Here is a 15667-nt window from a genome sequence, read left to right as displayed (position 1 = left end):
CACCTTGCACTGTGCACCTGCTCTCGGTATAGGTCGGCGCCACCGTCCTTGCAGCTGCGGCAGTCGCCATCTGCTCCTGTGTGACTCACTCAGCCCGTCTGTTCTTTAGTCTCCGGAAGAGGATATATATTAGTTCACCTCCTCCCCTTCCACCTAGCTGTGACACGCGCATGCGCACCAGCCTCCACTAGCAGCAGCAGCAGCATCCCTGCCTCCTCCTCCCCCATCCATCTCCAGCTGCTGCTGCTGCTGCTGCTGCTGTCACCGGGCAGCTCTCTCCAGCCCCCTCAGCAGCTCACGAGCAGGGACACCTTGCACCGTCTGTGGGGCGCAGGGGGGAGGGGGGACGACCACCAAAGGGGGGTGGGGGGGCGTGCATACAATTGCACAAAGCTGGAATGTCCCTCCAAGAACCGCAAGCCCCCTTTGGATAGACTACTTTGCATTGATGCTCCTGTTTTTTATTTTATTTTTTTATTTTTATTTGTAGCAGGATGTCGCTGACCATTCCTCTCCTTGCAGCCTGTCTGATTTAAAAATCCGCCTCTCTGATGTCGCTTACGGACCCGTGATTTAAAACCGCTCGGTGTGATTGATGTTCTATGTCTCAGCGCCCCCAAGCTGCCTGAGATCCAGTATTTGCAATCATCGGTGTGTGGTGGTGGTGGTGTTGCTTCTCCTCCTCCTCCAGCACCAAACATGTCTGCTCCTCTTGGGCCCAGGGGCGGCCCTCTGCCTCCTGCACAGCCACTCTTGCCTGAGATGCCAGATCTCAGCCACCTCACCGAGGATGAGAGGAAGACCATCCTGGCCGTCATGGACCGGCAGAAGAAGGAAGAGGAGAAAGAGCAGTCAGTCCTCAAGTAAGCATGTCTCCTTCCTAGCCCCCAGCTTAGAGGGGTGCAGTGCATTGCAGGCTCCTCCTAATGTCATGTCTGCATCAACCCACCCAACCCCCAAATCTATCTCTATACACCCCCACCCCTTCTAATCCTGGCCTAGACCCCCCATATCCTGCAATCATAGCAAAAAAATTTTGCAAGCACTGCAAAAAAAACAAAAAAACAGGAGGCCCTGTAGTGTGATGTGCAATGTATCTGTGTTTGTACCTATGTATCCTTGTCCTATAAGCAATATTTAAAGGGTTAACCCCTTGCAACATTGATCGTCCACTGCAAGGGGCCTACCTTCTCCAGGCTTTGGGTGGGATATAGCAGCTGCCATCTTTCCCTATAAACACATCTAAAGTCCTTCCTCCCCCTCCCCCTTCCTTGCTTCCTCCTCTTCTTCTTCTTCTTCCATGTCGCTTGAACTCTCTTCAAGGCTCCTGTTCACACATAGTATTTTTACAATGGGATTTGTAACCTAGTTTAATTTCTTTAATATTATCATCTCAAGAAGTTATACTGCTATCCCAGCCCAGTATATTAATTCCCTGGACAATGGTTTTCCAGCCCTCTGCTTGCCAGCAGTGAATAGAGTCACTCTTGTTTTACATCGAATGGTTGGAAAGCCTATTCTGATCCTATGGCTCTCCAGCTGTGTCAAAACTACAACTCCCATCATGCCCGGACAGCCAACGCTTTAGCACCGAGCTTTAGCCTTGATGGGAGTTGTAGTTTTGCAACCGCTGGAGAGCCGAGGTTCCCTTACCCCTGTTCTGTTTGATCGGTAGGGAACGTTTCCCCCCCCCCCCAGTATTATTAAGTCCTATACAGAATCAATGGAGCGATGGTCGCACGTACGTTGGGGCTAGGGCGCCTCCATTCTTGTCATCTAACTTTTTGAGATGGGAATACTCCTATTTTCTGGGTGTTGGGTGCAAATCCTGATGCGGAATACTGTGTGTGTGTGAACAGAGCCTTAGATGAGGGTAGAGGAGGCTGCGGCAGGGAAGACGGTGCAGGGTTGTGGAGTGACATGGGGTTGTTAGCAATGCAGTGCTCAATACATGGCTGTGTGCTGGGGAGTTCAGCACCAGGTAGCTGTCCACAAGCTGCAGGGTAGGAGCTTCATTGCTGAGAGTCTCCAGCTGTTGCAAAACTACAACTCCTAGCATGCCTGGACAGCCTTCGGCTGTCCAGGCATGCTAGGAGTTGTAGTTTTGCAACAGTTGGGGAACCAGGATAGATAGAATTCTGTTTATGCTAAAGATAAAGGCACAGATGCGATGGATGATAACATTATATCCGTGTATATGTATATCAGAATGGCGCCATTACCAGAATAACCAGGCCTAGAACCCGTTATCCAGCCTAGGCCGTCAGCAACAATTCACATTAGCCTTTGGTAGTATAACTCTTATAACACAAGTGTGCCAGGCAATTGTTATATGTGCTCGCCATTCTTGTCCTTGATATATCGTCGGCTCTAAATCTTGGTGTCTGTGACTAGTTGAGTAGTCCCGAAACATGATGGCGGTATAAAGTGTAGTCGTTATGGGTTATAGTGAGAGTATTCTTTTATTTTTTACTGAGAGAGTTTAGGCTTTTATTAGGCTGGGTTCACACTGCAGTCCGTTTTATGGAAGAAAAAAAAACAGATGTAATTGGGTGCAGATTATTTTCCCATTAACTTCCATTATATAAAAAATAATTTTTTTTTAAAAACCTTTTTTTTTTTTTCACTGTGGTTGACCACGTTTTTGTGTATGGTGAAAGGAACCATTTACGTTAAACGGACAGCAAAAACACAGTGTGAACCCAGCCTAAGTTCATGAAGGATTCATCTAGTTGTTAAATTCCCAGTTTAGGTTGTATTTGTACTATAACACCAGTCAGCTGAGCGCATTGTGGAGGGATGGGGAACCTCTGGCCCTCCGGCTGTTGCAAAACTACAATTCCCATCATGCCTGAACAGCCAAAGCTAAGGCTTCGCCTGTCCAGGCATGATGGGAATTGTAGTTTTGCAACAGCTGGAGGGCCGAAGGTTTCCCATCCCTGGCATAGTGGGAGCTCTAGGTGTCCTATCGCCTGGTGCAAAGATCCAGTTCGCTGCTCTAGCCCAGTATATTAATTCTCTGGACAATGGTTTTCCAGCCCTCTGCTTGCTGGCAGTGAATAGAGTCACTCTTGTTTTACATCGAATGGTTGGAAAGTCTATCCTGGTCATGTGATCGTTTACAGTAGGAACCTATGGCCCTCCAGCTGTGGCAAAACTACAATTCCCATCATGCCAGGGGACAGCCAAAGCTTTAGCTTTGGCTGTCCAGGCATGATGGGAATTGTAGTTTTGCCACAGCCGGAGGGCCGCAGGTTCCCTATCCCTGGTTGATATCTGTGATTAGTCCTGCACCTTTATGATCAGCACATGACCAGGACAATTGCACAACCTCTGGATTGCAACAGGAAGGTTTCAATAAAAGGAAAGCTTAGAGCTTAAAGGGGGAGATTTATCAAACATGGTGTAAAGTGACACTGGCTCAGTTGCCCCTAGCAACCAATCAGATTCCACCTGTCATTCCTCACAGACTCTTTAGAAAATGAAAGGTGGAATCTGATTGGTTGCTAGGGGCGACTGAGCCAGTTTCACTTTACACCATGTTTGATAAATCTCCCCCATAGTGTATAGAAATCTGCCGTATTGCTGGAGAGTTAAAGGGGTTGTCTGGTTAAGAAAACCTATTTATAGGTAATAGATAGACAATAGGTACCTTATCAATTGGGGTCACCCTGGATCACAAGGATAGGAGGGGGTGCTGTCACTCCATTCAGCCTCTATGGGAATGGTGGATATAGCCTAATTCAGTGCTATGTCCCCCATTATCACGTGTTATGCTATGGCTAGCCAAGAACAGCAGCTCCATAGACAATACATGGAGTGGTAGTGCATGTACTAGTCTTCACAATGGAGTCAGGTCCCATTCTCCAGATCGTAGAGGTCACGGCCATCAGACCCCCCCCCCCCCCCACAATCTGACACTTTAAGGCATTCTTTTAACTCGGAATACCCCTTTAAATTAACAAAGGCTCTTAATTTTTCCAGCTTCCCCTCGTGCTGCGATGTGACTCTATAATAGAAAGCAGCGATCACAGCCATATGTTGTTTGTGTTTGTACTTCTAAGACTGTTGTCGGTAACTTGATCCTAGTACTAAAAGTTCCGATCTGTTAGTTTCTAATGTGACTACAGTAGAAATATCATCGTCGCATTCATTAAGAATTAAGGCGGATCTATTCATAGTAAACAGCAGTGTAGTTAGGGCCTGGCAGTAAAGGTGCCCCTATATGTCACATGGTCTGGGGTCAGATATATGTTATGTGCTGAATTAGCAGGTAAGGACAAGTAGTGGTCCCTGCACAGTAGTGAGTGAATACGTGTACTACTCTGAGGACAAACACTGTTCCCTACTACTGAAGTGCCCCAGGTAGTACATGTGAAAGCCTGCACATACTCTCCTGGATGTTAGGTCCTGCCAGGGACCACTATCTAGGCCAGGGTACCCTGGTGTACTCTTCCAGACGTCTGGTCTCCCTTTTCTTAGGAGTCTCCCACAGTAGTAATATATGTAAGCTTCTCTCTCCTCAACAGCAGAAACTTGTTAAGAAACAGAAAAAGAAATTCTTATATAATATCTTACATGTATTAATGCTATATGAGTGGTTGTCAGTGACCCAACTACTGTCATAGTCACAGTTACAGTGCTCCACCACAGTGCCCCAACAACCATTATGCTCCATAGCAGTGACAACTATCATGCCCCATAGCAGTGACAACCATCATGCCCCATAGCAGTGACAACCATCATGCCCCATAGCAGTGACAACTATCATGCCCCATAGCAGTGACAACCATCATGTCCCATAGCAGTGATAACCATCATGTCCCATAGCAGTGATAACCATCATGCCCCATAGCAGTGACAACCATCATGCCCCATAGCAGTGACAACCATCATGACCCATAGCAGTGATAACCATCATGTCCCATAGCAGTGATAACCATCATGCCCCTTAGCAGTGACAATCATCATGCCCCATAGCAATGACAATTATCATGCCCCATAGCAGTGACAACTACAGTGACATAAGAAGTGACAGCCTCTATAAATATAAAAGCTATAGGTTTCCCATAAGAACAGTTCTCATGTTCCGTAGACCCCTGGGACCATGCCCATTGGGGCCCTATTACACAGAAAGATCATTGTGCGAAAAATCGTTATATTGTTTGAATTTAAGCGATAATCTTTCCGTGTGTATACAGACAGTGATCAAACGACTAACGGATATTTGTTAGTGTGCTGTTGATCGTATCTTTACAGCTGACAATAAAATCATTGTTGATCTCTTGCAAATCTTTCGGTGTACATATACATCGTTCGTTCATAATCCCGATCATTCGTATACTAGAGTGTATGAACGATCATAATTGCCATGATAACTAACGACTATCAATCTGTTTATTATGGTGAATGATAAAAAAAAGTGCCCAAAAGTGCTCGTTTGCAATCGTTTATCGTTAATCGGTGGAAACGAAAAATCGTTTAGTCTAATAGGACCCTTCTTCAGACTCCATGATCCCCTTATAACCGCGTCAGCCAAAGAGATGTGAAAGCTGCAGAATACCCATCCATAGAGTCCACATGTTTCTAGATACTAACTGCTGCGTTACATTTTAGAGGGGTATTTTTTACAGTATTTCAGAAAGTAGTACCCTCTGCACAGGATAGAGGATAACTAGTGGATCGATTGGGTCCCCTTTCAATCCTGAAAACAGAGAACAGGCACCTTTCAAATAAATGGAGAGAGAACCTGTGGCCTACACTGCATTAATTCTCTATGGGGCGTCCGGATATGGCCAACCGGCCAGCTCTGCTTGCACATGTGTGGGGGCTCTGCTCATTTGGGGGCACACATTCCCTCAGTTCTCTTAATTATGGGGCTGTCCAGGCATGATGGGAGTTGTAGTTTTGCAACAGCTGGAGAGCCAAGGTTCTCTACCCCTGGAATAGTGTATCTCCTAACTTTTAATTATGAGTATACCCCTTTAAGGGGTGGCTTTCCAGCTGTTGCAAAGCTACTACTCCCATCAGGCCTGACACTGCATAACAGCATAACATAACATCTCTATTTTAATATGATTAACTCACAAAGTAACATCCTATAGTCTGACATGTTTTTGCAGACTAACAGACCATACGAAGAGACCGCAGTGTTTCAGGGCTATATCTGTAACAGTCCACCAAGGAATCCTCTTCATCTCCAAACCTGATGCCATAGATCTAAGGACTATAACTCTGGTCCTGTAGTTTTTCCTCTGTCTCCTATGACAGATCCTCCTGAAGTAAATAGGAAAAATTTCCGGCACTCACCCTTGTAGCTTGCAATAAAATTTTATTCCATATGGAGGTGCGCATAACAAACAGCAGGAAGCTGGACTGGCCTGCAGGACTGCCTCTGTTGAGAAAGGGCGGACCACTCCGAAAAGCGTCCTGCTGTTTGTTACGTGCACCTCCATATGGAATAAAAGTTAATTGCAATCTACAAGGGTGAGTGCCGTGAAATTTTTCCTATTTGCTGTATATTATCGCCCACGAGCACCACATCCCGAAGTGACGACTTGTTTTGTGTATACAGATCCTCCTTAAGTGACTGCCAGACCAGTGAGATAGTCAATGAACTTGATCTAAAAGAACCCGCTAAGAGGATTTGAACTGTGAACAGATAAGTCCACGTAGGAGCATTACAAAGAGTGCAACAAGTATTATGTGTTCGGCTAGATACATAGGATGTCTGTCTGATTCAATGAAAGATCAGAAATTCACAGTCACTGTTTTGTCTCCCAAACTTTTTTCTTATGTTACAAGTTGTTAGTCACGTACTGTCAAAGAAGCTTAATACACTTTGTTGGATATAGTGCTGGGTAAATACATTAGAAAGCCTGAGTGATGTAATCCTCTGAGCCAGTGATGTCACTGATTTCACAGATAGCCAATAAAATTTTCGGCTAGGGCTCCATGACAACTTTTTGTCCCCATCATGGGTAAAATTATAACATTGCCTCTGTAAGGAGTATTGGACCCAGTAGGTCACTAAGGGCTAGACAAGAGAAGGACTTGTGTAAGGAGTTGTAAGGACTTGTGTAAGGACTTGTTCGTTCTTGGGCCCTTAGAAGAAGTCTCCAAGACACTACGCCCAGAGTGGTCTCAGTCAGCCATAGCAAATAGATGGATGATGATGGTACCAAATCAATAGACAACATAGCCAGCCAGGCAACGAAGGCCGAGTTTAGTCACATATAGTAGTCATATGGAGGTCAGGATGGACAGTAGACAGGTAGATGTGTATAAACATACAGGCCACAAGTGTCCTTAGTGACTGAGCTTAGGAAAGTCTACAGCTTATTGTCCCTTTAAGAAGTCGGGAGCCAGGGCAAGCACAAACCACAAGTAACGTAGCTGAATTCAGGAGCATAGAATTCCGCTAAATTGTATGATATTCCACTAAAAAACATAACTTTTCATATGTTGCTGCCCATGGTGAGACTAACAATTCTTCAAATAGTTCTGAGCTGCTACTTTCTGCTGAAGACACAAAAATATGCGTGTGAGCTTTTCTCTCTGTCTCCCCCTCATTCCCCTCCCTTTCAAGACGGCTGATGTAAACAAGTCCCTGTCTGCAACTTTGTAGCAACCCTCCCAGGGAGAGGAGGGGGATACAGAGAGAAAAGCTCACACACAGATATTTGTGTGTTTAGCAGAAAGCAGCAGCTCAGAACTGGGGCAAGGAGACTGAATAGATAATAACAAGTATGGAATGAATTGTTAGTCTCACCATGGGCAGCAACAAATGAAAAGTTATGGTTGAGTGGAATACCCCTTTAGGGTGCGTTCACACGTACAGGATCCGCAACAGATCTGCAGCAGATCCGCAGCAGATTTGATGGTGTGTTCAGTTATTTAGATCAGCTGCGGATCCTGTATGTGTGAACGCACCCTTAAAGGGTTCTTTTGGTAATATACATTAAAGGCCTGGCACTAAAATGGCCTTCCATTTATAACTGGCGGGCATTGAACATGGGACTTTAAATGATCATCAGAACCAAGGAACCCCCACAATGTTTACCAGGCCATGGATGGTGCGGCAACTGAGCCCCGTTAACTGATCGTGCCCCTCCCCCCTCTAGTTGTACATTGATGGTTATTTAAAGGGGCACTGCCACTTGAAAATATGTTGTCGTAAAGGGAAGTTTTTATTGGTAAGGGTCAGAAGACCGAGATGGACTTCTATAGAAGGGCTATGGGCCTATCATGTCAAGCATCCCACACCATGCACGTCTCCCCCCTTCATCTGGCGAACACCCAGACCCTCTTCTAAAAGGGCAGGGATGGGGAACCGACGACCCTCCAGCTATTGGAAAACTACAACTCCCATCATGCCTGGACAGCCAAAGGCTGTCCAGGCATGATGGGAATTGTAGTTTTGCAACAGTTGGAGGGTCGTCGGTTCCCCATCCCTCTTCTCAAGCAATGCTTTTTGGAAGTTTCGGGTACACTTTAAGCATGGGCCATCAATATATACTCCATTACCATAGATAGCCCATGATAGGTGGGCGTATTACTATAGAAGTAGCATTGGAGCCTACTATCCTAAAGTTATATTCCAGCTGGAAAAAAATCTACTCCTCTATCCCTATGATAACCTATAGACAGGTCTTTTGGCTGTTTCTCACGCCGGTTGCACCTTGTTTACCAGTTTCTAATATCTGCTGCCTAGGACAAAACGCAAGGTTTTTTTTTTTTTCTCGGAGCTCTTTATTATATTAGCAGTGCACCTCTCTGCCAAATATTGACAAAGTAAACATTGGCTGCTCGCTGGGCAGAGCAAACATCTGGTGCCACGAGTAGCGTATGTGGAGCTAAGTGGGTCAGTGTCGTCTGTGTGATGGTGATACTGATGGGCGGATGTCTGCTGTTGTTTTATGTGCGCAAAGGAGCACGCAAAATGATCTCATACACATATTATCCTGAAAGGGGGAAGAGATACTGCCCTGTCGATGTGTAGTTTGATATTCTGTATTTGTTACTATGGAGGAATTATTGACCCATGATGTCCATGTTTAAAGGGGTTTTCCAGTGAAAGCTTATTGATGGTCTGTCCTGAGAATAGGCTATCAATATTTGATCAGTGGGGGTCTGACACTCAATGACATGTTCATTACAACCATGGCACCTGCACTAGACAGTGAATGGAGCCGGAAGCGAACAGCTCCGTACATTGTGTAGTGGCCATGCTGGGTTACTGCAGCTCTCTCCCAATCTTTTTTAATAGTAAACCAGCATAGCACTACACAATGTATGAGGCCTACTACTCCTGGTGGAGCTGGAGCAGTGGCTATGGCAAGGTGGACCCCACAGATATTGATGACCAATGCTGAGGACAGGCATGGAGAACGTTATAGAGCAGTAGTGAATAGTCTAATCTGTGAACCTCTCTTTGCTCTTTGCTCTCTCAGTCCCTGATCTCTGAATTCACTCCCCCTCCCCTATCCATAGGCTTCTATTGGCAGCATGTAACATGAACAGCTAGATCTTCTTGATTGTATACACAGTGACAATTTAAAGGGGTATTCTTCTCACAAATAACTTTTAATATGTTGCTCTGGTGCAGAACATAATAAACAGCCTATAAGTACCTTTCTGTGCTCCCCTGGTGTCCTCCTACTTAATTTTCGGTCCCCGGTTGAACGATTCTGCCTCCACTTCCGATATGGACTCATCTGGCAGTGAAAGCCTGCTTAGCCAATCACTGACTAAGATGGGAGAGCACCACGGCCAGTGATCGGCTGAGCTGGCTGTCACTGCCAGAGGAGTCCATCTTGGAAGTGGAGGCGGGATCGTTGAACCCAGGAACCAATGATGATGTTAGAGGAAATTGGAGGAGGGTAGAGAGGTGAGAATAGTATGTTTTTTAATTTGCTGCACCCAGGCAGCAACTTATTAAAAGTTAATTGTAAGTGGAATACCACTTTAAGGTATGGTCTTTCAGGCTTGACTATCTAGGACAGAGCTCTGATTATGCCTTTGTAGGTCTATGAATGTATCCCACCTGCAGAGAAGTCTTTTGGGTAAGATACAGTAACCCTCCTTGAGAGAACCACCCAAAAGTCCATCCCCTCGAAGAAAACTTCCACTATGTATAATCTATGGTGGACTGGAAATCTTTTGCTCAAAATCTGGTCTCAATTAGGGGGTCTTCTAAAAGAGGTGGTCTTTTCCTGTATATGAAAACACTGATTGTGCATATAGGAACCCTATACATTCCTGGTTAGGCCTTAGTTACTAGTAGAGATGAGTGAACTTTGAGTATGTTTCGGTTCGTCCAAACACGAACGCTCTTTATTTGATTACCGGTGGCTGAAGAAGTTGGATGCAGCCCTAGGGAGTCCTGGAAAACATGGATACAGGCTATGGCCTATGGCTGTATCCATGTTTTCCAGACAGCCTCAGGGCTGCATCCAGCCTCTTCAGCCACTGGTAATCCGATGCTGCATGCTCGGGTTTGGACGAATCAGAGCCCCGTCAAGGTTCGCACATCTCTAGTTACTAGTTTATAGTAGACGGGACAATTCCAGGTACATATAGGATTTTTTTTTTTCGTGGTAACCCCCCCCCCCCCCCCCCCCTTTATAAATGCTTTTTGCTTTCTTGCCCATTCTGTATACATTTAGGGTACGTTCACACTTACCAAATCCGCAGCGTAATTTCTGCTGCGGATCAGCAGCAGATCCGCAGCAGGTTTCATTCAAATAACTGAACACAGCATCAAATCTGCACCATCAAATCTGCTGCGGATCTGCTGCAGATCTTCTGCGGATCCTGTAGATGTGAATGCACCCTTAGGCTCGGTTCACACGTTGTAAGAGTGCGGCTGTATGTGCGGCTGTAATTGTGCGGCGGTATATTTGATGGTTCGTGTGTATGCTGGGAAGTATAGGATATGCGGTTGCACAGTGCACACTCCGTATGAGTTTCTGGCCTGATTGTATCCGGGTCCGTAAAAAATGAGCAAGACCATTATTTCCGGCCCGAAAATGTCCAAGTCGCCCGTAGGAAGTAACATTCGGGCCTGACGGAACCTCTGATTACAGCCTCAAGGTGCGTTCACACGTACAGGATCTGCAGCAGATCTGCAGCGCAGATTTGAAGCTGCAGATTCAAAGCAAATCAATTCTAGGCCATCAAACCTTCTGCGGATCTGCTGCAGATCTGCTGCAGATTCAAATCTGCGCCATCAAATCTGCTGCAGATCCTGTACGTGTGAATGCACCCTTAATGGGAACGTGCAAGCCCCTCGAAATCTTATTCAGTAGCCACTAGACATTACCCCCATCTTCTTCAGTGAACTGAAGGTTTTGCATCTGTGATTTGCATTTTGCTTTCCAGACACAATGACTAGATCAGCAGAATCTTGAGTGGAGAAGCCGTCCTCCATGGTATCATCCCCATATGTTATACAGTACAGACAGGGAGCTGGATCTATACCTCTCCTCTATCACAGACAGTGCATCACCTATGCCCGGCTTCTGCAATGCTTGTTGAAAGCAGTAAAATAAACTTGTTTAGAAAGTCATTTTTTAACACTGAAATAACAGCCAAAAATAATGGCGTTACGTGTTTTTGCAGATTTTTGCTGAAATCTGTGCAGTTTGCTGTTACTTTTTGACTGTAAGCAACTATTTTCGGACATATAATGTTGGCTCAGTAGCAAAGTTCTACCAGTCTCATTTGTTTTATCCCAGTTCATCTGCATTCATGTATATTAGGTTATTTCATTATAGCAGAGGGTCCATATTCCCAATGTGGCTGACTTGACTTTGATCATCACTTATCAATTTTTCCCTGGTAACTCTCAGACCATCCCCACTCTACCCAATTGTACTCTCCATGTACCTCTGTATGTCCCTTTATGTACAGAGTACTGCTGAAATGATCTTTTTGCCTAAGGAACCAGGAGAGCAGTGATATAGTAGGTGAGCCCTTACTCCGATTAGCTGCAGAGTTGACTCACCCTACCTGTCTCTGGTATCCACTGACTGTCCAGTATATTTCTGTGAAATGCAGCTTCACAGGGTGTACATGAGACTGGATTAGGGGCACCAAATCAGACTGTAAATGGAACATTAGTTCAAGAGCCACCAAAATATTTTTTAATAAAAGCCTATGCTACACTAAAAATTACCATACTACCGTTATCATCAGCATTTTGTTGCAGAGGGTAGAGGAAGCAGTTACACCAGGATCCAAAGACATCTATGCCACATAAGAAAATAACGGTGGCACTGGTATACTGGTATTTGCCCAGGAAATTGTCTGTGTGCGGAAGTTCTATTGACAGTGAATAGAGTGCTATTCCATGAACTCAAGGGACATTCTTGTGATCGATGGAGGTCCCACTGGGTAGACTCCCACCATTCAGCTAGATTACTTCTAATCCTGGCATAACCCCTTTAAGTAAGGGCCCTATTCCACCGGACGATTATCGTTCAGATTATCGTTAAATCGTTCGAATCTAAACGATAATCGTTCGGTTGAAATGCAGTTAACGATTAACGACCGAACGAGAAATCGTTGATCGCTTTATAAGACCTGGACCTATTTTTATCGTTGCTCGTTCGCAAAACGTTCGCAAATCGTTCGCATTGAATAAGACATCGTTCGGTCGTTCGCAATAGATACGAACGCAATAGCGAATAAATACGGAAGAAGAAACGATCGCAATTACGATCATAAGTAACGATTATCGTTCCATGGAAATGAGTGAACGTTTTCAGGTCTTTCGCAATAGCGGTCGTTTGAGATCGTTAATCGTTAACGATTATGCTAACGATAATCGTCCGGTGGAATAGGGCCCTTAGTCTTCTAAACTAAAATTTAGAATTTTTGAATTCTTTGGTATTAGGACAAACTTAAACTTAAAGAGTGTCTGTAGAGTAAAGCTTAGCAGGTTGTGTAGCAGGACCCCAATATAAGTCAACGGGCCGTCGCTGTAATCTGTTTTATGGAGTTGCGGCTTTCATTACGAATAGAAGCAGTGACATAGGCGTAAACAGAGCTTTAATCCTGGTAATGGCTTGTATATATGTCACTTAGGTTTAGGTTACATTTCCTCTCTTCAGCTCTTACAGTATAAGAGGTCATTTTGGTGTCAGATTTGGTCAAGGGATCCACTTTCGTATTTGCTCTGTATGGGGTTTGCAGAGGTCTTCGGCAGACGTTACAGGTCATGGTACCGATACTTTCCTGTTGTTTTTCCAATTTTTACATTCATTACAAAAAACCCTTATCCAGTCTGGTCTTGGTTTTTATTGGCTTATGTTTTTTTTCTTTCAAAATCTCTTAGAAGTCCTTATTCTTGGTCTCAACCAAGTACTAATACTTGGAAGGAGTCTGTCCCCCTAAGACTCCTGATGATTTACAGGGCGAAAAAGCCAATGCATTCTAATGCTGCCCTTTTAATGCATATCCAGACACTGTAGAACATGGGTGTCAAACTCAGGCCCTCCAGCTGTTTCAGAACTACAATTCCTATCATGCCTGGACAGCCAAAGCTAAACCTTTATCTGTCCAGGCATGATTGGAATTGTAGTTTTGTAACAGCTGGCTGGCCTGAGTTTGACACGTCTGCTGTAGAAGGTTAGGCCTATGCCTAGTATTGCTTTGTATAAATGAGTGGGGTGAGGGTGTAGTACCAGGTATTGTAGCATGCACAGATCAATGGTTTGGGGGTCGATCTACAATGGGTTATCACTAAAGATGAGCGAACCTCAAATATGTTCAAGTTCTTTCAAACCCAAGCGTACAGCATTTGCTTACCGGTGGCTGAAGAAGTTGGATGTAGCCCTAAGAAGTCCCGGAAATCATGGATACAGCTTGTGGCCTATGGCTGCATCCAACTTCTTCAGCCACCGGTATTCAAATGCCGAACGTTCAAACTCCGGCATACTCAAGTTGTGCTCATCTCTACTAGCTACACCTTCATGGCCTATAGCATGGTACAACATCTAATAACATAACCACAAGGTTGAACCCATCTCACATTAGAGTGCAAGATGCCATGCATGAGGCCACCATGGTGGACAATAAACGGATATTACAAGTGTACCTCAAACTTTCCCTTACTTCAGTAAAAATTGGAAAGACGTACAGTAAAACATACAGCCCGTCCTCCACCTGGGCCAAAGTATAACTTTCCCATCAGCTGGATATAGAGAAAAGGAACAGCAATGTGTACATACACTGATATCCCTGGAAACCAGCAGTCTGCTATCAGCTGCCGCCTATGCAACAAAGAGAACTATAGACTATGGCCAGGTGCCAGGCGAGCACTCTTCCACACCTTCTGTATAATAACGGCTCTCCAGCCTTTCCTCTGTTTTTCTATTTACAGCCATTGCTATAATCTGTTCTCCCAGACATACGTTCCTTATGCTCTGGCGTCCTCGGGTCACACACACTTTCTATTTCAGCTTTCCTTTTCGCTTTCTGGATGTTGGCAGACGCTGACACAGTTCTGAAGCAGTGCTGCTGTATATGATATGGAGAGGACCGGATATGTAGTATATTCTGGATATGAGATCCGGCAATGGCTCTATGTGTATGTTTGGGTAGGGGGGCTCATTAGCTGTCTGGATGGGGACTAAGGATCGGTACGTATATACAGTATGTATTATACATGTGTATATGTGTGTGTATATATATATATATATATATATATATATATAACCTATTTTATACCGATTCTGTGTTATAGCCTGTATAAGGCTGTGTTCACATTTTGCCTTTTTGCATATATGGCACGATCAGCCAATCTTATGTGAATGCATCTTATTTTTTACAACTTTTTTAAAACTATGGGGGAGATTTATCAAACATGGTGTAAAGTAGATCTGGCTCAGTTACCCCTAGCAACCAATCAGATTCCACCTTTCATTTTTCAAACAATCTGTGAGGAATGTAAAGTGGAATCTAATTGGTTGCTAGGGGCAACTTAGGGCCCTATTCCACGGTACGATTATCGTTCCCATAATCAATAACGATAAACTATTTCAAATGACCGCTATTGCGAACAGCCTGAAATCGTTCACCCATTTACATGGAATGATAATCGTTACTTATGATCGTTCTTGCGTTCGTCTTGTCGTGGCTATTGCGTTCGTTGCTACTGCGAGCGACCGAACAACGTCTTATTCAATGTGAACGACTTGCGAACTAGCAACGATAAAAATAGGTCCAGGTCTTATGAAGCGATCAACGATTTCTCGTTCGTCGTTTAATCGTTAACTGCTATTCAACTGAACAATCGTTTGGATCTGAACGATGTAACGATAATTCGAACAATAATCGTCCCGTAGAATAGGTCCCTTAGACAGTTCTACTTTACACCAGTTTGATAAATCTCCCCCAATATTCCTGAAATCTGATGGTGGGATGCTTCATAGATTTGGCGTATGATTCTTTGGGTGGCTTATTATGGTCGGCTGATTATTCTATAATAGCTGGCAGTGTGGTTACAATATGTTCCCACATCACTGCCAGTCAGTCCAGTGTTACCAGCACTAAAGTGTTCCTTGGCCACATTATAGTGAGTGGGAGCAGTGTCCTTGTGTTTGAGCTCAGATCCTCACCACCAGACTGCTAGGGGAACACTAGCAAAAAATCCTCTGGTTAT

The 15667-nt window shown here is 44.6% G+C and overlaps 1 protein-coding gene across 37 annotated transcripts in view; it reads left to right on the top strand.

Annotated features, from left to right (window-relative positions):
• The first annotated feature begins 391 nt into the window (after positions 1-391).
• The window catches only part of RIMS2 (regulating synaptic membrane exocytosis 2), a 424384-nt gene continuing 409108 nt past the window's right edge, over positions 392-15667 (top strand). For all 37 annotated transcript variants that reach the window (XM_069957250.1, XM_069957246.1, XM_069957251.1 and 34 more), the window contains exon 1: positions 392-863. In XM_069957250.1, coding sequence (XP_069813351.1) covers positions 700-863 — 164 coding nt within the window. In that variant the 5' untranslated portion in view covers positions 392-699. The remainder of the gene's footprint in view (positions 864-15667) is intronic.

Source organism: Dendropsophus ebraccatus, chromosome 2 (genome assembly GCF_027789765.1).
Source record: "Dendropsophus ebraccatus isolate aDenEbr1 chromosome 2, aDenEbr1.pat, whole genome shotgun sequence".
NCBI lineage: Eukaryota > Metazoa > Chordata > Amphibia > Anura > Hylidae > Dendropsophus > Dendropsophus ebraccatus.
The sequence above is the reverse complement of the archived record's forward strand: the minus strand, read 5'-3'. Positions and strand labels throughout refer to the sequence as shown.